The sequence below is a fragment of the Podarcis muralis genome, chromosome 2 (genome assembly GCF_964188315.1).
Source record: "Podarcis muralis chromosome 2, rPodMur119.hap1.1, whole genome shotgun sequence".
Lineage (NCBI taxonomy): Eukaryota > Metazoa > Chordata > Lepidosauria > Squamata > Lacertidae > Podarcis > Podarcis muralis.
In genome coordinates, this window is record NC_135656.1 from 24,278,979 (window position 1) to 24,302,593 (window position 23,615).

The 23,615-nt window shown below is 42.6% G+C and overlaps 1 protein-coding gene across 1 annotated transcript in view; it reads left to right on the forward strand.

Moving 5' to 3' along the window:
* Nucleotides 1-1,916: 1,916 nt before the first annotated feature.
* Nucleotides 1,917-23,615, forward strand: part of GNA13 (G protein subunit alpha 13) — a 30,398-nt gene continuing 8,699 nt past the window's right edge. The window contains exons 1-2 of the mRNA XM_028713252.2: nucleotides 1,917-2,269; nucleotides 8,623-8,849. Of these exons, the coding sequence (XP_028569085.1) occupies nucleotides 1,987-2,269; nucleotides 8,623-8,849 (510 nt within the window). The 5' untranslated portion in view covers nucleotides 1,917-1,986. The remainder of the gene's footprint in view (nucleotides 2,270-8,622; nucleotides 8,850-23,615) is intronic.

The window sequence follows — 23,615 nt, forward strand, 5'->3', positions numbered from 1 at the left end:
TTTTCTCCAAAAAATATTAATGAGTATATAACTTGGAAGTGCTGATAGAATATGATCTGGCATATGGAGTCTATATAACCAGATACCCCAACTGAGATGGCTCTAAAGTCCTAAATTATGGGGCACTTGGGGTTGCTTGGTTTGTGCATTTTGGATAGCAGATACAAGATGCCAAGTCCAGGCTCTGGAGGTGTGTCTTTGCAATTTTCCAGGGCACTGTATAACTGATTTAACGGAACTTCAAAGGCAGACTGCAACCAGAAACTGCTGAATTTTAGTTCATCCAGAAATTCAGTACTATCATTTGTGGACTGAATTGGCACAATGGATTCTTATCACACATATCTGTGTCTTCAATGAAACTGTGAATGGCCACTGTTAATAATGTAATTATCACAGCCTGAGCTTTTCTGTCTTTCCTTTCCTCCCTACCTCACAGTTTATGTTTTAAATTGCGTTTGCTGATTGTGTCTTATTTATTATTATTGTTATTATTGTATATATAAAGAAATGTGCTTCCGTTATGGCATCCAGATGTGGCTGCTTCATAAAATCACATTAGAGACCTTGGGATAAGCAGTGCTTACAAGTGGGACAGATCCCCAGCATACAAGCAATGCACATATAAAGAATATTACTTTATCCTCGGAACTGTAGTTTAAGGCTAATGGGAACTGTATCTCTGAGGAGAAAACAATGGTCTCATGTGTTTCCCACTGAAGAATTGCAGCCAAATGCAATCAGAGTAGGCTCAAACTGATGGGGAGATCTCCTTTCTTCTGTGCTGGAATGCTTAATTTCTAACAGGACAGGTGAAGATGCCCCCAGCCTGCTTCGAAGCAACATTCGAGAACCAGAAAACCAGTGTGGTATAGTGGTTAAGAGCGGTAGATTCGTAATCTGGGGAACCGGGCTCGCGTCTCCGCTCCTCCACATGCAGCTGCTGGGTGACCTTGGGCTAGTCACACTTCTTTGAAGTCTCTCAGCCCCACTCACCTCACAGACTGTTGTGGGGGAGGAAGGGAAAGGAGAATGTTAGCCACTTTGAGACTCCTTCAGGTAGTGATAAAGCAGGATATCAAATCCAAACTCTTCTTCTTCTTCTTCACCCTCCAGTGATCGAATTCGGATATGTATTTGAGGGCAGAGGGAAACATGGGCATAGCCAGGATTTATGTTAGAGGAGTGGGCTGGACACCCACCTGTCATCATCCACTGTCCATGGGCGTAGTCAGTAGGTGCAGGGAGTCAGCTGCACCCCTAAATCAAGTAAATAAATAAAAATGCTTAAATAAATGACCAATTGCGTCACAGATAACTAGGTTCTGCCCCCCCAACATAAAGCCTGTCCCCCTAAAATAAATCCTGGCTACGCCCATGCCTCTCTCTGGCTTTGCTTAGTAGATTTGGAATGTAACGTCTCAACAGCAGTCGTTTCAATCTTCCCTTCCCGTGCTGAGGGGGGGGGGGGAATTGTCAAAATCATTTTACAATTTTTACTTTTAGTGAAGTATTTTTATTTAATTATTTGATTTTGGGCGGAGGGAGTGCAGCTCCTCCCCGCCCGCCCCTGGCGAGAAACGCACTCTGCACATGCTCTGAGCACTTTTCTCACTATACTTTAGGCGCCTCGGCTCCCGTGAAAGGAAACCGATACGAGCAACCGATACGAGGGGGATTCTGCCTCGCAGAAGAGAAATCACGTGACAAAAAAGCGCGCGGGGGAGTTTTGTAGGGAGTACGCCACACGGCCACGTGACGGAGGACGGCGGGAGCGTCGACGGACGGAAAGCGAGAAGTCAGCCGCGTGACGACAGGGAGGCTCCTGATTGGGCAGCTCGCCACGTGACGCCCTCGGAGCGGCGCCTCGCGTCACGTGGGAGTGGGCTGGTGGGGGGGGGCGGCCTGTCCGTCCCCGGGAGCTACGCAGGCGCAGAGCGGCGCAGGGCCGCGGCGGCCGCTCCCTGGCTGGCAGTGCTCGCTAAGATGGCGGATTTCCTGCCATCGCGGTCCCCGCTGTCGGGCTGCTTCCCGGGCTGTCTGCTCAACAGCAGCGAGGCGGAGCAGCAGCGAAAGTCCAAAGAGATCGACAAGTGCCTGTACCGCGAAAAGACCTACGTCAAGCGCCTCGTCAAGATCCTGCTGCTGGGCGCGGGCGAGAGCGGCAAGAGCACCTTCCTCAAGCAGATGCGCATCATCCACGGGCAGGACTGGGACCGGGCCGCTCGAGAGGAGTTCCGCGCCACCATCTACAGCAACGTCATCAAGGGTGAGGGTGGAAGGGGGGGTCCTCTCTCTCGCGCGCCCCCGTCCGTCCCCCTCCCCAAACTTTGGGGCCACCGGAAAGAGGGAGGGGGAGCAGAAGAGGCGCGCCCCCCCCGATATCCGTTGAGGTGGGGGAGGGGGAAGCCCGCAAAACAACAAAAAAGTGGTGGGTGGGTGGGGGAGAGAGAAAAAAGAACCGCAACGTTTGCAGGAAGAAACCCTTAAGCTGCTGCTGCTGAAAGACGGAAGCCCTGAGAGAGAAGAAAAAAAGAGGGTGGGAAAGGTCTGTGGAGGCGAAGCAGCCTTGAGGGTGTACGTGAGGAAAAGAAAACACGCGTGTGAGGGCTGCGGGTTGAGAGGGCGGGTTGAGGGAGACGGGCCAGAACGAACGTCTCACTTTTTGCCCCGTTTTTTTTTTGGCCCTTGGGATCCCCAGCCGCCCTCGCCGCAGCTTTCCTGTTTTCATCTTTTCAGTACACGTGTCATCGGTTTTGGAGCGTGCTTGGGTATGGAAAGGTCCCCCCGCGCGTGTGTCGCCCGACTCGGCTGTGCTGTGACGAGTTGGGGATTTTCGAATGGGGCCTTTATAAGGAACCTGACAGCTGCCTTGAGCCGTGTGAAAACGGAGGGCTTTCTACGGCACTGAGAACCTGGGACCCTTTGCAGGCGAAGCATGTTCTCTACCACTGAGCTAGTGGTGGTGGACATGTCGTGGGTACGACATAACTCTGAGAACGTGATCAAAGCATGATGAAGAAGGGACGGGAGGGAGGGATCAAGGCGGAGTTGGGGGCCCAGAGAGTCTGGGTGGCAACGCTGGCTTGCACTCTTTTATTTTGAATCCTGAATTAGAAGCATGCTGTTTAGTCAGTTGTTGTTAAGTCGTGTCCGACTCTTCGTGACCCCATGGACCAGAGCACGCCAGGCACTTCTGTCTTCCACTGCCTCCCACAGTGGTAGCTTCGAGAACACTGTCCAACCATCCATCTCTCTGTCGTCCCCGTCTCCTTGTGCCCAACATCAGGGTCTTTTCCAGGGAGTCTTCTCTTCTCATGAGGTGGCCAAAGTACTGGAGCCTCAGCTTCACGATCTGTCCTTCCAGTGAGTACTCGGGGCTGATTTCCTTAAGAATGGAGAGGCTTGATCTTCTTGCAGTCCATGGGACTCTCAAGAGTCTCCTCCAGCACCATAATTCAAAAGCATCAATTCTTCGGTAATCAGCCTTCTTTATGGTCCAGCTCTCACTTCCATACATCACTACTGGGAAAACCATAGCTTTAACTATACGGACCTTTGTTGGCAAGGTGATGCCTCTGCTTTTTAGGATGCTTTCTAGGTTTGTCATTGCTCAGTACGTTGGCTTAAAGATGCGAGTGCTCTTTTATGTTGGAGGAGTAGTTGGGGTCCTGGCATGTATATGGAATTAATAGTGTGGTGGTCAGGATGGCCTTGTGCCAGATCCTGTACACTCGTTGGCCATCAATTGGCAGGTTGGAACCCACTTCACAACCTGATCCAAAGTGGGGTGCAGCAGAAGTACCACCGCCATGCATATAGGTGATGAAAGATTAAGAATGGGTCCCCAGATGCATGTTAGGGTTAAAAGTGAGTCCTGAGTCTGAAAAGGTTGAAGATACCTGTTGTAGTGTGCCAGTAGTTGTAGCAAATATATATTATGTTATGGGTATATTGTGATATGAAGCTGTGACTCTGGGTATGTAGAGAGAGGAAACTAGGCATAGCACTATAGGCATAGGAATTGCAATTGCAAGGTTAATGAGGGGCTTCAGAGAAAAGTTTCCAGAAGTCAGTTACCTGAGTGTACAGAAGAATTGTGGACCTAAAAGCGTAAGGCTTGCATATGGTGAAAATGGATTATAAGTGTGAGTAGTCATGTGTGTGTTTATAGTCACTCAAGATTAGACAGCCAAATGTTTCAATGTCTGCTGCGGGAGGTGAATGGTCCATAACGGGACAATGTGGAATGGCGTGCAAATCCTGCCTGGGGAGTTTATTTTTAAAAAATATTCTTGAGATTTATCAAACAGGAGTTCATAGAAGCTTGTTATCATGCCTTGCTTATGACACCTGACAGTTCAATTGTGTCTGTAGTTTTTTGCATGTGTAATTTGTTGCATGTGAAATTGGGGACGTGAAGGGTAAGCGAGGAGAGTTCTTGGTGGTTACACAGTGAGGAAAGAAGGGTAGGCATGGGGAGAGGGAATTTTTTTAGCTTTCACAAAGTGATGAACAGTTATGGAAATATGTCCAAAACTTGTCCAAGAATGGATATATCTGTACCGTTGCTTAGTGTCATTCTAATGCTGTCTTGTGACATGGAAGTGAGTAGTATAGGAACAAATTATTTTTGCATGTCAGTTGGTTTGTGTGCTTCCTCTCCCTGCCCCCTCCTGGCTTACAAAATATTTGGGTTTGGCTCAAGCTACAACTGGTGACAATATGGTACAGTCTAAGATTCCAGCTTTAACCTGTCCAGTCTCGTTTTCAACTTCCTAACAGTTTCTCTTTTTATGCACATTGAGAGGAGTTGATGTGTACAAATCTCAATTGGGTAAAAAAACACAGAATTAGAGATGTAAGATTTCTGGGAATTTTGAAGTCATTGAGGGGAGGAAGGTTTTTTCCCAGTGTTTGCCCTGAATGCCCTTCTCTGGAAATTTTTGGATTTCTTTATTTTTAAATACAATACTTGTACATTACATACTCTTTACATATTAAAAGGCATGTTGTTACTTTAGGAACATTAGATGCATTATGTATAACTTGATTTACCATAGAATTATCATGTCTGGTATATTAAAAATAATGTTTGTTCAGGCAAATGGAATTTAAAGCTTTCATTAAAAAATTGAGCTTCAAGCTGCAAACTGTAAGGGACCTAGCATTTATTTGGTTTTGCCAGTAAATGAGCACTCAAAAACAATAACTAGAAACCATCAACATTATAATAAAACAAATGATTATTCAGAAAATTATGATGTCGTCTTCTTCAGTCCTCCACAGTATAAAACAGATATAAAAAGAGCCAAGAGAAAGATGGGAGGAGGAACAAAACTCAGTGAACACTACAGTACATGAAATTTGAACAGTCTCTTTTTCTGTGGTATCACTTTCTGTTTCTTCATATTATCATGGACCTCTAAAAGCTGAAGGTTTCCCCAGATTGAAATAAACTCCTGTCCCTTCACATAATCAGTTTATTTCTTGTTTTGATGTTTCAAACATAGACCAGTTTCTTTCACATGTTGGAGCAGATGGAGGAATCTGAAGTATGTAAGAAGCAAGAGGAGTCAGAGACTTTGTTGTGCAGAGACCTTGCCATCATTCTGCAGGCGGGATATGTTTGGCACAATCCCACACTGTATTCTTTGACCAAATGTGTGAAGATGTTCTGAAGCCTGTAGCATTTGAAAGCACCTTTCCAACAACAAACCTTAAGTGTGCTGTTTGTTTTGTAATTTGATCATATTCAGAAGTAGTACTATCATCATTTATGACTTTGATCTTGGATCCAACAGCAACGTGATTAGATGACAACAAATAATGTTGCTATGTACTAGCTCCCACTCCCAGTCCTTTGAGACCTAGATGAGAGGACAGAAACAGGATCAACAAATATGCCAGTAAGAGGAAGACCACAAGCAAAGATGGCATTGAATGCTTCTTCCTTCTCATGTGACAGTGACAATGCCCTCCAAGGGGCCGAAATGCATCTTGCTCTTGCATGTGAGCATTGTACTCTCAGTTGACAGCTCAGGACTTGTTCTTACTGTGCAGGAATTGTAATGATTTGATACTGTACATACATAGTCTCACATAAAAATCTTCCTGTTACATAGTTTTAGAAATCATTTGGCAGGGGGTGGGGAAAATATATGAACACTTTGGCCTAAATACTTTCTTTGTCATTCTAAATGAAAATATTTCATAATCCTTTTTTCTTTTCTTTTTTTGTGGTGGAGAAGCACATATTTTTCAGGGGACCATCTCTCCCCGCTTCAATTTTTCCATTTCCCCCACGGGCCCTCACATCTCCATACAGAACATATGTTTGCAAAAATAAGGCGTTAAAGCTGAAAGTGCTTCCCATCTCAAGTATCTACCAAAAAAGTGTATACATTTCAAATATTTGAAGATAGCTCTCTGGAAAGATGCGTACAGGAGGTTGTACCATGACAGCTTACAAGCTTCACGTATGCAGGAGCTGCTTATATCCTTGATCTGTATGTAGGGGAAAGTTGTTCTCTGATTCTCCAGTTTTTGAAGTGTCTAGAATCTGTTCAGAAATCATAAGATGGGGCTCTTGGCTTTTGAGCCTTGTCTATGGTGGTGCTTAATTTATACACGAGCACAAGAATGGGGAGTTATCTGTAGTGTAAGCATAATCTTGTCATGCTGAGACTTTCTGTGCCAAGAAAATATGCCTTCTGGGCTGTCATGCTCTCTTAAATTCCTACACAGGTTAATATATGTCTTCTTCACATGTGTCATCAGGATGTGCCTGTCTCTCCTACCTGATCTAAATGTTAGCTGCCTTAGGCTTTTTCCACCCAGTTGTTACACTAGATCACCTAAGATTGAAGGAATTTTACATGGCTGGGCTTCTTGGGAATCAAACAGTGGTGGCACTTTGAGAAAATTATGCAGATATATTACACAGCTATAGATTGCCATTCCATTAAATGAAGGCTCTTCACTTAGTGGAGACTTTTGTGAGTGAAAAGGGGAATGAGGGGGTTTGTTTGGCTCCCCTTTCCCTAGAGCCCCCATTCTGCAGCACCTCCCACGCTGTTCCAAAGGGGTAGGGGGAGGTGTTTGAGGGCTCCAGAAGGAAAGGGAAACTGATGAAAATTGCCTTTCCCTGTTTCATGGAAGCCTCTGATGGATGAAAGAGCCTTCTGTTGAGCCAAAGGATACAGTTGGATACAAGCCTATGTTTACAAAAGAGAGATTATATTGTTCTATCGTCATGACTATCTGCAGTAAAATGGTCCCTCTTTTTTTCTTTATAGGCATCAACAATCCCAAATGAAAAGATCTCAACTAATAGCCACAATGCTAACTGTTTTGGCATTTAAAACTAAAATTCTCCCATTCTGCTTACTTTGAAAGTAAGAGAGTCTGTGAAAGAGAGACTGAATATATTTCACCAACTATTTTCCAGGATCATGATAACTGATACTAGATAATCAATATCTTACTGAAAATACTTAATAGTGTTTTTGAAACTACAAATATATTTTTAACTTTGACACCAAAGTAGGTTGTTCTGGTCTTATACATGTCTTTCCACTTTTCATCAAATAGCAGTACTTTTTAGTATTCATATAGCACAGTAGAGTGTTAAAAATGCCTTGCTTCAGATATTATGTTTGCAGCACACCTGTAATATATGTTAGTGTTAAGTGTCTTGAGGCTGAAAAAGAGTGCCTACCTACAGTTACGTAGGAACTTCATGGCAGGTAAATTTTAAACCCACAAGTTGTTCATGACTGAATCCCTTAGCCCCTCCGTTACGCCAGTGTTTTCATTTTATCTGTAAAATGTAACAGCTTGTACACATTCTGTTTTTTACCTTATATTTTAAGGATAGTATTTTCTTCGCATTTTCAAGATGAGCTGGACTGCACTGAAGTCTGTAGGACTTATTTCCCGATAGGGCTGGGTGATAAATTGTCCCAAACAGTTCGAAGTCCATATTGTGATACCGGTTTCATAATTTTTGACCTGGCAATATATTGCAAATCATGGTGTGTGTGTGTGTGTGTGTGTGCTTTGCAAAAATCACAATGTGGGCAAAACTGTGAAGCTAGCCAGTGCCTCTGCATAGCTCCATCCTTATTTCTGACGTGATATATTGGTATATCATGATGTTTAGCTGGCGATATATCACAAGATTGAAAACCAGGTCTCACTCAACCCTGTTTCACGATGTGCTAGAATTAAAGTGTTAGGCCAGTTTTGCAATTGCATCCCAAGTTATTACCATGTCTATAGTTCATTATTTGAAAAGAAATTTTGAAGACATGCTTTGTCAAAGCTGATAACCTCCCTATTTCTGATTACCACTTTAGACTGCTGTTAAGTGTCCTATTCCAGCAGCTGTCTTAGGCATATATGAAACAGCTATTCTCCAGGCCCAAAATTGCACAGGATCTGGTTATGTAGAAAACAGTCGGGGCTACTACAGACCATTTCCCATCCATTACAGTACTTGTTGTCATTAGATCGGGTCTCTCTATGTGTGTCAGTCATTGCTTTTTGAGAGAAGCTGTTTATTGGGCCTAAAATAAATACCACTAGGAAAATAACAAAGTGCTTTCAATTTTGTTGAAGGTGTAAGAGTCCTTGTGGATGCTCGAGAGAAACTTCATATTCCTTGGGGAAATCCTTCTAACCAAAGAAATGGTGACATGCTGATGGCCTTTGATACCCGCTCAGGAGTGGTGGCGCACGGAATGGTGGAGACCCAAGTTTTTTTGCAGTTCCTTCCAGCAATAAGAAGCTTGTGGGCAGATAGTGGTATCCAGCATGCCTACGACAGACGCAGAGAATTTCAGCTGGTAAGAAGCATATCTGATACTTGTTGTTCCTGTTGAGATCGCATATTGTGAAATGTTTTCAGGTGAAATAATGGTTCCTTACTGAGCCATTGTAAAAGTTATCATTAGCCATGATCAAAATACTCCAAAGATGTATAGCCTAGTCTGCTATAATTTTCATATTACAAATTGATTATTAAGAATCATTACACAGAACTTAATATCCATAAGGCCCACCATAATTGTAGCAGAGCCTGAAATTTGAACCTGGCCTTGAGAGTATATAAGAATGATTTCCTGCTCTTAATCTACTTCAGATAAACTAAAGATACAAAAAGAAAAAAAATGGTATTACAAGCTACTTGTGCACCACATATGTCTGGTTAAAATCAGGTGTAGGTTCTGAAAGAAGTTTAGGGATGATGATAAACACAGTCAGGGGTAATGATGTGGGAATATTTGGTTTCTAGAGGAGCAAGGCACAAATAACTACAGCATGGTGTTATTTTACATGGGAAATAGGAAACCGCCTTAGTGCCAGAACATTGGTCTCTATAGCTAAGTGTTATCTACACTAACTGGCAGCAGCTGTTCGGGATTTCAGACAGGAGTCTTTTCCTTACGTACCTGGAGATGCAAGGTATCAAACATTCAGCATACAGAACAGTTGCTCTACCACTCAGCTATGGCTCCTCTTATTCCCAATCACTTAACTCTTGGTAATGTTACCTTTGCTCAAAAGAGTCCTAGGATGCTAAACACGAGCATATAAACTGCCAGTGTTAGAAATTAACCTGGTACCAGGCACATTTGTCTATTGGCGCGGGTCCAATTACGACCACATGGAGATTTCTGGATGCCAGGTTGGCACCTGACATCTCCATCTGGCTTGCCTCTCCAGCTTTCTTAAGGAGGTACACAGAAGAGCTTATTTATTGCATTTATATCCCACCTTCTCTGAGTACATGGTTCACTCCCTCTCCTCAGTTAATCCCTACAAAGACCCTATAGAGCAGCGGTTCTCAACCTGTGGGTCCCCAGATGTTGTTGGACTACAACTCCCATCCCTGAGCTCTGGCCTTGCTAGCTAGGGGTGATGGGAGTTGTAGTCCAACAACATCTGGGGACCCACAGGTTGAGAAAGGCTGCTATAGAGGCTGTGCCTGGCCCAAGGTCACCCAGTGAGCTTCATGACTGAGTGGGGATTTGAACCCTGGTCTCCCAGGTCCTAGTCAGACACAACTACAGCAAACTGGCTTCTAGAGTATTTCTGATATGGGGCAACTTAATATAAATTAAGTAGATAAATAAATATGGGGGAAAGCAAGATGTTACTTAGGGAAGGCTTCCATATGTCTACATTTCGTTGCACTTCCCAGTTGTGTTCCCGGTTCTCAAAACCACAGTTTATCCTTCTCACCTCATGCACTAATATTTATGAGGTGAACCATTGTTTGCATTAAATTGTCTGTCTATGTGCTTTTGAAAATCAAGATCAAACTGGTTTACAGTTCTGGTACGTCTTGTCGGTTTGGATGTTGGGCCAATTTTGTTTTGCTACAGATCAAGGAAATGAGGCATTGTAGCACATGAGAGAGAGTGAATATGCAAGCCTAAGGGTCATTCCAGGCTTGTTCATTTACTTTGAAACTATGTCTAAATCAAAATATAATTTTCTGGTTCAGACATAACGGGAAACTATGGTTTGTAGAAACGGTAAGTAAGATCATCTTACTGTGCAAGAGAAATGGGGGAAAGTGGAAGTGTGGGAGCCCAAGACTTGCTATGGTTTGTCATTATATGTGAAACCATGCTGTTGTTGCCCATACTTCTCAATCTCCATATTATGAAATAAAGAACTGTGACAAAAATTTACCTCTACTTCCAGAATAGCATATATGAAATAACGGCTTGGATTCCAAGAAGCACGTGTAGAACCCTGCTTACACAATGGGGCTTTCCTGCCCCATCTTCCACATTAGAGCCCTTGAAAAGCTGCTCCTAAGGGTCAAAGGACCCTCCAGAATGGAATGGGATGGAATGCGTCGTGGGGAGCTGCAGAATCAATAAAGAGGGACGGGGATGACTTTCTGCTAATTTCAGTGCCTTTTTGGTTGGCAATATTGGATCCAAGCCAATGACAACAACAAGAGAAATAAGACATAAAACTCTTAGCATTTATATTTTAAGAAAAATAAATGGGCACGTAGAGCTTCTTTAGAACATTTTCATTCAGGTTGTCAGTCCTTTGGCAAATGTGGAAACAAAGAGAGGAATTCAACGTTGTGCTAATACAGATGTTATTTTAGCCCAAGCATTTCTGCTTGCCCAGACTTCCCCTCTCCCCCTGCACACCCTTCTGGGGTTTCTCCCAAGCCAATATGGGGGAGGCCTGACATGCCAGCGTGAGCCATTGCACTTCCTACCACTAGTGGAACTAGTTAACTGAATCCAGCCTCTAGTTACAAACTTTTGTATTTATCCAGTTCTCGTGACATAATTTAGGTGTTCCTTTGAATGCATTAAATCATTAAAGCAAACTACTTCAAATCTCAGAAACCTCATTTAATTTGTGTGATGCTTTGTTGCAAGTGACAACTTTTTTGTTTGTGTTTTTAACTAATTTGATTTATGTACTGTTTAAAGTAATAATTGCATCTTGGCTTTGGGGTATATGGGACAGAAGGGAAGGAAACATTATCGATGCATACTCCAAGGTTTCCTGGCTTGATGAATGTTTGAACAGCACACAGCTGTCATTTCCTTCTCTCTCTCTCTCTCTCTCTCTCTCTCTCTCTCTCCCCTTCCCCCTCTTCCTCTCCCTTCCACTTCCCCAAATAGAACTGTGAACATTAACACTTTAGAATTTGGCAATAGCTTGTTCTTTACAAAGTTCACATAGTCTAGTTGCATATAAAACTGCTTTGCTTTTATTGCCTGAGTATCACGGTGAGGTGCCTGGTATACTGTAGAATATAGCTCCACAAAAGTAGATGATTATACAGAGTAACTCTTAACTTAAGCTTGCAAAATTGCTAGCTACTCTTCACCTTTTAAATTCAAATTTGACTATTTTTCTGTTGCTTTGCCCATGGAGTTGTACAGTGAGAACTTTGTTATTGCAATACTTTCCACGGTCTGCTTTGCTTAGTTGTGGCTTCTTGCTAATGCAGAAGATCTGGACATGTGAAAATATGTGAAGTCAGCTGCACTAACACCAAGTTTTAATACTACTCTTGTGTTTGTTTTTTTGGAACATAAAAGTTAACTAACTGCAGTTCTGGTCTGAACATGGGAGTTCAGTTCAATCCTTATTCCATCAAAGTCACGAATAGCTCCCAGTAAATATTGCAGAAGTGTAAGAAAGTGTAATAAAAGGCATGTTAAGAGTAAAGGCAGCTGAGAAAACCCCCCTCCAAAATCCAAAAAGGTAGGCAATACCTTTATTAGGGCCAACCAAAATGTTACAAAATATTGGCAAGGTATCAGCTTCTCCAGAACTCTTCACCAGGCAAGATGTTAAAGCAGAAGGGTGTGGAGGAGGATGAGGAAGAATAAAGAGCAAAAAAGTAAAAGAATGAAGCTGGGTGCCATATGGTCAGCTTCTAAACTGTGTTCCAAGATGAATACTGCAAACTGAATGTCTCTGCTAGGTACCTGTAATGCATGCTTGGGGAACCTCTGCCCACAGTGCTGAGCAGCCTGGGATCCTAATTTGACTTGCAAGGCCATTTTCTCACAGCCATGCCTACGTTCTCTACTCTCAATATCATATGATGTCAGATGTGGGGGAGATAAAAGTGTGCTTCGGATTCATTTTAAACTTGGCTCCTTGCTGAGTTGGGCTCTATTTGGAAGGCTCCTGAACTGAGAAGATCCCTGCTACAAGCAAGGCTTTCATTGCACACTGAACTTAAATGCCCACCCATCGCTGGGATTGGGGAACTGTCAGGAGCTGGCTGATCGATGGGATCCAGTTGTCCACCCCTGCTAGCATAAGCTATTCATTTTGCAACAGTAAATCTTGGTTCTAAAGGGAACACTATTGTTATATTTGAGATCCCACATACTGTGTGGAATATACTCCTAGCCTAGAGACTTTTTCATTCGATAAAAGTGATTGAATTGGGCTGCACCCACGAAAGTGTGTGCCTCAGTAAACCAGCTAGTCTTTAAAATGCTACAATTTTTTTTAAAAGCGACATTGCTACCTCTTTCAATATAATCACATAGTATGCATAGATCAAAGTCATGCTCTATTTAATTAACTTCCAGGTTTGCTATACAATGCTAATATTTTTTGTGTAGTTGTCTAATTCACGAGGCAATATGAACTATTTTGAGATATGAATCATAGATCATGTTTCTTCAAGTTATAAGAGACTATTGTGTAAACTTGTCATAACATTAAATAGGTTATACAAATAGATATTTAGAGTCGACTAAAGGTTTCAGATGACTCTCAAAGTAGATAATAGAAATCCACTGAATAGATGTAAACCATAAATTAAACAATCTATGCATTAAATAAAAGATCTGCCATGAGGACATTTTAGCCTGAAACAAACATGCGTGGTACTGTTTAGGTAGTGACTATTGTTTGTAGCGGACGGTCTGCTTGTTTTCAATTTTACTGTTTTCCATTTGTTGTGCTTAGTGGGGTCTGTGTGCTAGCCTTTTATTCACTGCTTAACATGTTTGAGTAATAAAAAAAGTACATTGCAAGATTTGGGTGATTTCTGCTACAGTGAGGAAAAATGCAGTATTTCTGAATCATTTTGAGTCTCACGTGAAATTACTTCATGTCATGCAGAGCAGTTCCCACATGATACCTGTGCTTTAGAATGAATTGACATTACCGTGGAACCTCGTGTTACGTACTGTCCTCCTTACCAATACTTCGGGTTACCAGCTCCACTAACCCAGAAGTAGATGCTCCCAGTTGCAAACTTTGCCCTGGGATGCAAGTGGAAGTCACGCTGCAGCGGCGGGAGGCGCCATTAGCGAAAGCACGCCTCATGTTAAGAACGGTTTTGGCTTGAGAACAGACCTCCGGAACTAATTACGTTCGTAACCGGAGGTACCACTGTAGATGTAGCTCCTCTCTAGGAGAACTTACCTGGTGAGATCACGCTCTTATTTTTTCCCAATAAGGAGTAGGGAAAATATTTGCCTCAGAGTCAGGTGATCAGAGCTTGCGACTTACTGTCTAGAAAGATTGAAGTTTACTGGATTTGATACAGTGATCTGGCCATTAATACAGGGGTGCACAAACTCTTTAAGCCCTTGGGGCACATTTGGACATCTAAGAAACTGACGTGGGCACCACTAAATTTCAATTTCACATAAAAAAAACTGGTGGTGCTCAGAAGCCGGCAAACCCCCCCCCCCAAGCACCCAACCTTCGTATATGGCAGCCACTTCATACACAGAATCTGATAGAAATTATCAGGAATGATCAGACTTTCTGGTTCATTTTGAAATCTGTGAAAACAGCCCCTTTCCATAAATTTTATTTATATTATTTAACATAGTTTTACAAAACAACCCCATGGGCAGGAACAATTAAAATAAGCACAATATAAACAACAACAATAAGGAGCAGATTAATATTTTTATTGGAGGCTGCTTAATTGCAAATCAGTGTACAGTGGAGCCTCGGTTGTCGAACGCTTCCAAATTTGAACATTTCGGCTTACGAGCACCAACAACCCGGAAGTGAATGCTTCCGTTTTCGAACATGCCTCGGAAGACGAACGGCTTCCAAGGCGCATTTCTCCATTTTTTCCAATGGATTTTGATGACTGGCAATTGCGCCTTGGTTGTCGAATGTTTCAGAAGTCAAACGTTCTTCCGGAACGGATTATGTTTGACAACCAAGGTTCCACTGTACAGGCATAATTCTCCCTCCAGAAGCACCCACAGATGAACATTCCTTAGGTGGGTGGCTCCATACCTGGAAGATAGACAAATTACCCATTCTGGATGGGGTTGCACTCCCTCTGGCGGAGCAGATGTGGGCACTCCTAGATACATCTTTGCCACTAGAGGCCCAAGTGTCCTTTGTGGCCATGACTGCCTTTTACCAGCTTGATGTGGTTCACCAGCTACAGATGTTTCTGGACAGGGACAGAGCTAAGATCACTGATAAGTGTGCTATTAACTGCTGCCTTTTAACCATCAAAGCAGAGTCTAACCATATATCACTAAGACTGGAGATAAGCCTGTGCCTGCTTCTGGCTTGAAATTTGAATTGCCTGATGTCAGGCAATTGAAAAGTAGGTACCCCAGCTACTTGTCAAAATTATCATCATTATTATTTATTAAATTTCTATGCTGCCTTTCATCCAAGGATCACAGGGCAGATTACAATATAAAAACACAAAGATGCATAACATAATAACAAAGAAAAACAAAAATGGCATTCCCCAGATCTGGTCCTTAGGGTTGAAAATGTTCCCCACCTCTGGTTCACAACAACTGAGCAGTGTTGCGTAGAGGTATTAGACCTCCCCTGCAGGTTAGGGGTCTGGTAGGGTAGCTTGCAACAGCCCTGCATTGTTGTCCATTTTTATCCTCACATTGTAGATTGGACTGAGAGTAGTTTACAGCAACCCTACAGTGTAGTTCAGTGTTTTACTCCTATTGCAGAATGGACAAAGAGGCAGACTAGCCCAGTGTTTCCCAACCTTGTGCCTCCAGCTGTTTTTGGCCTACAATTCCCATCATCCCTTGCCACTGGTCTTGCTAGTCAGGGATGATGGGAGTTGTAGTTCAAAAACAGCTGGAGGCACAAGGTTGGGAAACACTGGACTAGCCTACAGTATCCCTGCAATGTAGTCCACTGTTAATAGTGCCTTCACAAATCCCCTGTTCTTCTCAGGGCTCAGCAAAAGTGAATCAACTTAAATTGTCCCCCCTGGCCACCTTACTAGTCATATGCAGCTCTCAGATACACATGCAAGTGTCGTGCTTTATTGAACTGGAGGCAGACAGATTGTACTATGAAATGTTCAATAAGTCATCATTTGATATTTTAGCTTGAAGCACCTATCAAATATTTGAAACAAAAATAGTATTGTGTGACTGGAATGAATGTATTGTCTGGTGGTAGGTACTAGTGTATTTTTGATTAAATTGTATAGATTCATGGGGCAGGTTATACAGGTATGAATTAATAGCTTTCTGTGATGGCAATGGCATAATCAGGTGGCTGTTTTTAATCTGATGCTGATCTTCACTTTAGAAGTTTTTGAAGGGCTAGCATGTAAGAGGAAGGGAGAGATGTCTTGGAGTGGTGGCATCTTATTTCTTAAACAGAATCAACTATTTCTGTACAAGATTATTAGCTAAAGGAATATTTAGTAGAATAGAAAAACCTTGCAAATAGTGTCTAACTGTAAATACAACTATATAAGCCAGTTGCATTTTAATTTTAAATTTGGAGTTAGAACAATTTGGATAAATCTAAAATGAATTAATTTGCTTCTGCCTAGTTTTACACTGGAATATATTTGTTTAAATACAGTGAGGCAAAGTTTGCGTTTGAATAATGTTGTGGCTTCTATGTAGATTTAGCATCTCTCTAAATAATTTGAATATTCTCTTAACATGTTCATACAGTATTCAGAGCTTTGGATGCTCACTTCTGTCATTTAACTGAAATGTAGAAATGGCCTCTTGGTCTGCTAACAACTTTGAGAGAGAATTGTCATTAAAACTAGTGCAAGACCATTCCAGGAAGAATTAGAACAGCGTCTTTCTTCAGAATCCTGTTTACGTCTGTGACAATGCTTGCAAGCCTTTGATCAGATTGTCAATGACAGGAAAAGGTGTGTTTGGTTAGAATCTCTACAGTTTGTTTCTCTTTTTAGCATGAAAAGCAGTGGAGAGAAATGTTCATTATCCACGTAAGCAATTGCAGCCCTGTGATTTGTCACTTGCCTATCCCTAGGTGAACACTTGATTGGGAAACGGCCCCGGCTGTAGTGATAAATATGTTCAACTTCTAGCCCAGAGTTACAGTATGTTGTGTCAGTCTTGCTATCAAAGCATTAAAGAATTTATAGTCCTGTAATGGTAAAAGATATGGAGGACAAAAAACATGGAATGAATACTCTGCAATGAAGGCTGAATTACTGGTGCTGTGCATCTAATGTTAAAGTGTTAGCACCTTGCTTAAAGAATCATACTAGGTTAGGTTGTGTGTAGCTATGTCACTGGGACGCGGGTGGCGCTGTGGGTAAAACCTCAGTGCCTAGGACTTGCCGATCGCAAGGTCGGCGGTTCGAATCCCCGCGGCGGGGTGCGCTCCTGTTGCTCGGTCCCAGCGCCTGCCAACCTAGCAGTTCGAAAGCACCCCCGGGTGCAAGTAGATAAATAGGGACCGCTTACCAGCGGGAAGGTAAACGGCGTTCCGTGTGCTGCGCTGCCTCGCCAGATGCAGCTTGTCACGCTGGCCACGTGACCCGGAAGTGTCTGCGGACAGCGCTGGCCCCCGGCCTCTTGAGTGAGATGGGCGCACAACCCCAGAGTCTGGCAAGACTGGCCCGTACGGGCAGGGGTACCTTTACCTTTACCTTTACCTAGCTATGTCACTATCTCAGTGGCACTAAGGAAAATACCATAAAAGTAAGGCCTGAATTGCTTTTAGCACTAGAAAAGATGAAGCTGGAGAGGGGGAAAGGGTTGTGCATGTAAACAACTGGCATGAGAGCTTACCAGCCTGTCTTTGAATAGCTATGTATAGGGTTGATCTAATCAGTTGGGAACCAGCGTAGAAACAACAAGAGAGCCAGCCTCAGAAATGCTTATGGCTGTGTAGCTATATTTCAATGAACTTTTTGTTTTTGTATGTCTTCAATGCTCAAGTTTTATGTGATGACGCCAGACCCGTTTGTTTAAACCTGCTTCTGACCTAGTGAGGTACAAAGCTTGGGGTGTTCCGATTTCCAGAATTCCTTTTCTCCTGTAAGGACGCTGAACCTGGAGACAAGAAAAGAACTCATGAAGGATGACTTGCAAAGAGATTAGCAATGGACATGCAAGAAGGGTTCAGCTTCCATTCTCTGTGTTCCCCTGTGAACCTACGTGGCTGAATGGGGACATGAACACTGATTTTCCCCGTCCAAGTTCAAGACTTGATCCGCTGTTCGTCACTAGGAGTTAGCTTTCACCCTTATTAAGAGGCTGCATTTCGCCTGTTGGAATATTTCTGGATTAAACTTTTGCAGTACTCTCTCCTCTGATCTCATAGAAATAGATTTAAATTAGGACATGAAGAAGTTGCTTCACTGTGTTTTCCAGCCCAAGCAGGAAATGCAGGCCAACAAAGACAAATGTTGTCAGGCTTTCATAGATAAAGCATCTAGTGGTGGAAAGACATGAAAAACAGTTTGCTAAATGCAGCAGGCCTTTCATATGAGTAGCTTGTACTACCCAAATGCTTTTTTATTTGCCTACTTTCCTTTTAGTTTTCTCCAGAATTTTATATAGATGTTGAAATCCGCACTGGAAATGGACTGGAAGGCTAACTGGAGAACGAGGCTTCAGGAAAAGGATGAAGGAAATAAGAAACTGCAGCAAAAGGAGAATCCGAAGAAAACCCCAAAGATCAGTAAAGGTTGTGGGGTGGGGCAGGAAGGAAGATGACTCAAAAGACAAGGTGGCTGAAGGAAGGGGGACAAAGCAGGCTGTGGACTGACAAGGAGGGCATGAAGAAACAGTGGTGAAGGCACAGAACTGAGGAACCAAGAAGAAAACTCAGAGGCAAAACTAAACTAGGGACTATGAATTATCAGCAGTATGGAAATAGACAGGTGAGGGAGGGGGGGCATATGCGGCCCATGAAACCAACGGCTCTAGGGTTGTAGACCCTGAAAGCGGTGGTTTGGCAGTCATGGTTTCACCTTTGTCTACAACATTCTGACCCTAGTAATGGGGGGAAAGAATGAGAGCTAGAAATTAGTGGGCATCAGGTGGGTGCTGAATTTTACTTAGTCATTAGCACATACTACAAAGGCTTTTAGTATTGTGCATTTTACAGTGGTACCTCGGGTTACATACACTTCAGGTTACTTATACTTCAGGTTACAGACGCTGCTAACCCAGAAATAGTGCTTCAGGTTAAGAACTTTGCTTCAGGATGAGAACAGAAATTGTGCTCCGGCGGCGCAGGGGCAGTAGGAGGCCCCATTAGCTAAAGTGGTGCTTCAGGTTAAGAACAGTTTCAGGTTAAGTACGGACCTCCGGAACAAATTAAGTACTTAACCCGAGGTACCACTGTAATTGTGAATGTTTTGGTAAGCCATGGAGGAAAACACTATAAGTGTTGATTTGTGATCAGTGAGCTGTCTGGCTGTGTTACTGAGACTTTGCTGGATATTGAGGGAGGTATGAACCTCTCTCAGATGCCCAAGCTATTGGATGTAGCACCAAGCATAATTTGAGGGGCAGGATGTATGGCTTTGGACTCTGGACAGCATCTGCCTCATCAGATGCCCTATTCAGCAGTTGGCCAGTTCTGTACCTATTGTTTTTTCTGCCCACATCACCCTATTTGAACTGATACAGGTGGTCTTGAGGGTGTTATTGAAGACTCCAAGGCAATGGGGTTGAGGACTTTAATGTCCATGCTTAGGCTACTTTGTCAGGAGGACCTTGGAATTTCATGGCTTGTGCAGTTGGAGGATGTGGATAAGCTTCTTAGATAATTGAATCCCAACATGTATACTCTGGATCCTTGACAATTGTGGCTATTGAAATCAGCAATAGAACTGGGCTGGAGATGAAGGTAGTGAACATTTCACAGAAAAAAGGGTGTGGTTCCTATCGTTCTGGAGGTGGTGGTTAAATTCATTAAATACAGTAAATCCTTATTGAATCCACAAACCTTGAACTAGCCTCCAATCGCTAATATTTCATTATTAGTCACGGTATTAGAACATATGATAGCTTCCCAACTTGACATGCTGATGCTGATTATTTGGATATGTTTCAATCAGTCTTCATACCTTACTTTGGGTAAGAACAGTCTCTGTCTCATGTGGACGGCTTACATTAGGGAGTAGATTGGGTGGGGCAGAGGGGATGTGACCCTGTTGGTTCTTCAGTGGCTTTCAGTGCCATTGACCATGGTATTCTTCTGGCCAGTTTAGCTGATTGATTGGTAAAACATTTGTCAGTGTTTTTTTGAAGCACTGTTAAAACAAAGCAGTACTTTAATCCAGTCTTCCCCAACTTAGTGTCCTCCAGATATTTGGATGGCACTAAGTTGGGGAAGACTGGATTAAAGTATTACTTTGTTTTAACAGTGCTTCAAAAAAACACAGACAAATGTTTTACAGATCAATCAGCTAAATCTTTGTTGACTAGTCAAATGCCCAACCCCAGTGCCAGATCACATAATGAAATTTGTAGTCATACCCTTTTCCATTTTTACTTGCAAGCTTTAATCCCTCATTGGACAGCACAGAGTAACTAGCAAAGAGTCATATAACCTTGTTCGAATGTCATTCTGGTATAGGGGTTTTTTCACTCTTGATTTTCTCCTGTTTGGCTTCCCACTCTTGGCGAAGTTCTTCTCGTAGGTGAAGAACCTCACCGTCGGTTTTCTTCCTCCTGTCACCGTCAGGCAGGAAGCTGGTGTCCACATCTGAGTTTCCCCCGGTTTCTTCTTGGGGGGCCAGGTCCTCCCACTCCAGCTCTTCTTCCTCTTCCTCCTCATTCAGGGTGAAGGACAAAGTAGAACAGAATTCAGAATAATGTGGCTCTAAAACTGCACCAATCCTAGCATACTATAGTTGTTCTGGTTTACTGACAAGTAGTGGGCAAGGATAGTCTGGTCTGTATCTCTGGTGGTGGGAAGAGCATAACTGCAGGGCAGCTCAGCTTTTTTACAGGCTCTTTTCCCTGTCTTTTGAGGGGGTGACCTGACTTGCTGAACAATGGGGTCCAGAGCCAATTGCGCAGGTCTCTCAGGTAGGCATCTTAAGTACTCTTTGCATTTGAAAAGGATGGAACAGCTTGACTTGGAGAACTGGTGGTACTAGGAGACCAAGGTCGGGTGTGACAAGAAACACATGTTGCATTGGGCAACTTAATTGTGCAGTTAAGTCGCAAGGGATCTTTTCTTAGAAGCCTTTTTGGATATTCAGCTCTCCCATTTGTGAATAATTCTGACTGCCTCGCCTGCAGAAGGGCACATTGGTTTATAGTGCATAGATAGTTACTGCTGTTGCCTGTTTGCAAACTGAAACTGGATTCTATGACTAATTTGCCAGATGTCTGACTCAGATGGAAATAGGCTAGGCTTCTGTAAATGAATACAATATTTAAGGAGAAAATACTGATTTTGCTTTGGATGTGTCATCAAGTTCTAGGTTAAGTATTTCCTTTCTCACAGTTCATCATAAACCAGCACTTGTCTAACTGTACTAAAATGTTTGCTTAAACTTTCTTCAGTTGATCACAAGACTACGGGGAGAACCACATGCTATCTAAATACAGCCCCTCTGAAAACGGAATACTTGCTGTTTATGAATCAGTGTATTTAACAGTGAGCATCTGTAGATTACTCAGATCTTTCAGTTGGAAAAAAAGACCAGGCTTTGTAGCCGAGTTTGGCCCTGGATAATGCTGATGAATTCAACAAGAGAGCAGATGTTCCATGAGCATTCAGAGACACTGGCTGAAGGCCAGCAAAATGGCATGCATGTGTGTTTGAAATTGCTTGTGATTTTCTCATATTTTTATACTTTTCATCTTGACATGTTCTGTGATGGTTTTAAATGGGATATTCTAGTGCTCTATGCCCAATTTGAGTGTAGCCTCTCCTTCATATATTTTGGACATCATATGCCGGTATTCACACCTTAAATTGGGCTCAAAAGCAAATTCACAACCAATGCAGATTTCTGGACTAGTGTAATACATGTCTGGTCAGAGCTGGCCGTTAGCAGCTTCGTTGTGCATTCTGCACAAGCTGCAGCATCCAAATACTCTTCACGAGCAGCCCTACGTAGAGTGCATTACAATAGTTAAGTCTGATATTCAATGAAATACACAGTGGATTTGCACAAAAACCTGGAAGAGCAAGTCCTTTGGCATTCTCCTGAAATTTTGATGCATCTCTAGGTGAAAGAAAAGGGGGAAACAAAGATACACTGTGGAGCGGGAGTTGTAAATGGGGATGACGGAAACGAAACAAGGAAAGATATTTGCTGTATCTTGGCGACTTCTTAACAGAAATGTTTGAGATTTCATATGAGTACGGCATTCAGCACTTAGGTGCTCTATTTCATAGTTTGGGCAAGTGGTCTGGATTTTATAGACATCTAGAACAAATGGCTGTCATCTTAACTTTCAGGTAAAATACTATTTATTCATTTGCTTAGGGGAAAGCAAAATTCACATTTGGCATCCCAAAGTACATAAAATACAACCTTCAGAACTAGCTTGTCTCAGCCTACAAACAATAACATTACTTATTTGGTGAGTACTGTAAAAGTTTTCCCTAAGTTAGCAAAAGCTTGTCAGACAATACTATAGGCTTGCAAGTTTGTCTAAATTGTTCTGTATTTTTTGCTGGTAGAACATGGTTTGCTATGTGGTTGAAAAATTCATCATTTAATGCTATCCTTGGTTATAAGAAACCTCAGTGCAGTTTCCTCTTTCACCACAGAGTTCTTTTTGACCTCAAGCAAATTACCGAGTGATTGATCTCTTCCTCTTTAAAGGTGCAGATGAAATTATAGCGCAATCTATAATTTAGGAATCATTAAAAGCATAGTCTAGGAATGATTAAAAACATAGCCTTGCACATATCTACTAAAAAGTAAGTTCCACTGAGTTCAGTGGGATTTGCTACCAGGTAAGTGTGTTCAGAATAACAACAGAAGAGGGTTAACCTCTGTAAAATGAAGGAATAGATAGACATAGACATGAATAGTGAACTGTAAACTTACTCTGATCCTGAATGCCACAATATATGTCATGGAAATTTCTGGACAGTGGATCAGTTGTTGTTTAGTCGTGTCTGACTCTTCGTGACCCCATGGACCAGAGCATGGCAGGCACTCCTGTCTTCCACTGCCTCCCGCAGTTTGGTCAAACTCATGTTCGTAGCTTTGAGAACACAGTCCAACCATCTCGTCCTCTGTCATCCCCTTCTCCTTGTGCCCTCAATCTTTCCCAGCATCAGGGTCTTTTCCAGAGAGTCTTCTCTTCTCATGAGGTGGCCAGAGTATTGGAGCCTCAGCTTCAGGATCTGTCCTTCCAGTGAGCACTCAGGGCTGATTACCTTCAGAATGGATAGGTTTGATCTTCTTGCAGTCCATGGGACTCTCAAAAGTCTCCTCCAGCACCATAATTCAAAAGCATCAATTCTTAGGCAATCAGCCTTCTTTATGGTCCAGCTCTCACTTCCATACATCACTACTGGGGATCTGGGAATGAATTCATCATATGTTACCTGCACAGTGGATAACCCCTTAGAATAAGCACAGATTTGAGAAAGTGAAATGCAAGCAAGCAAGCACACTGTATTTCTCAATAAATGATTCTGAATGAGTACTGTAACATCTATAATCCTAAATGTTTTATTGTGGCAACAGTTTGCTTCCACTGGATACATCAGGTATCCTGGTAAGGTGGCCAGTACACATTAATATAGATTTAAAGCCTAATAAAACAGGATGTGAGATTACAGCATGTACCCCTGATTAAAATAACTCTCAGATTGAAAGATGGTGAAGAACGATGGAAGTTCATGCAATTCGTGAATGGACA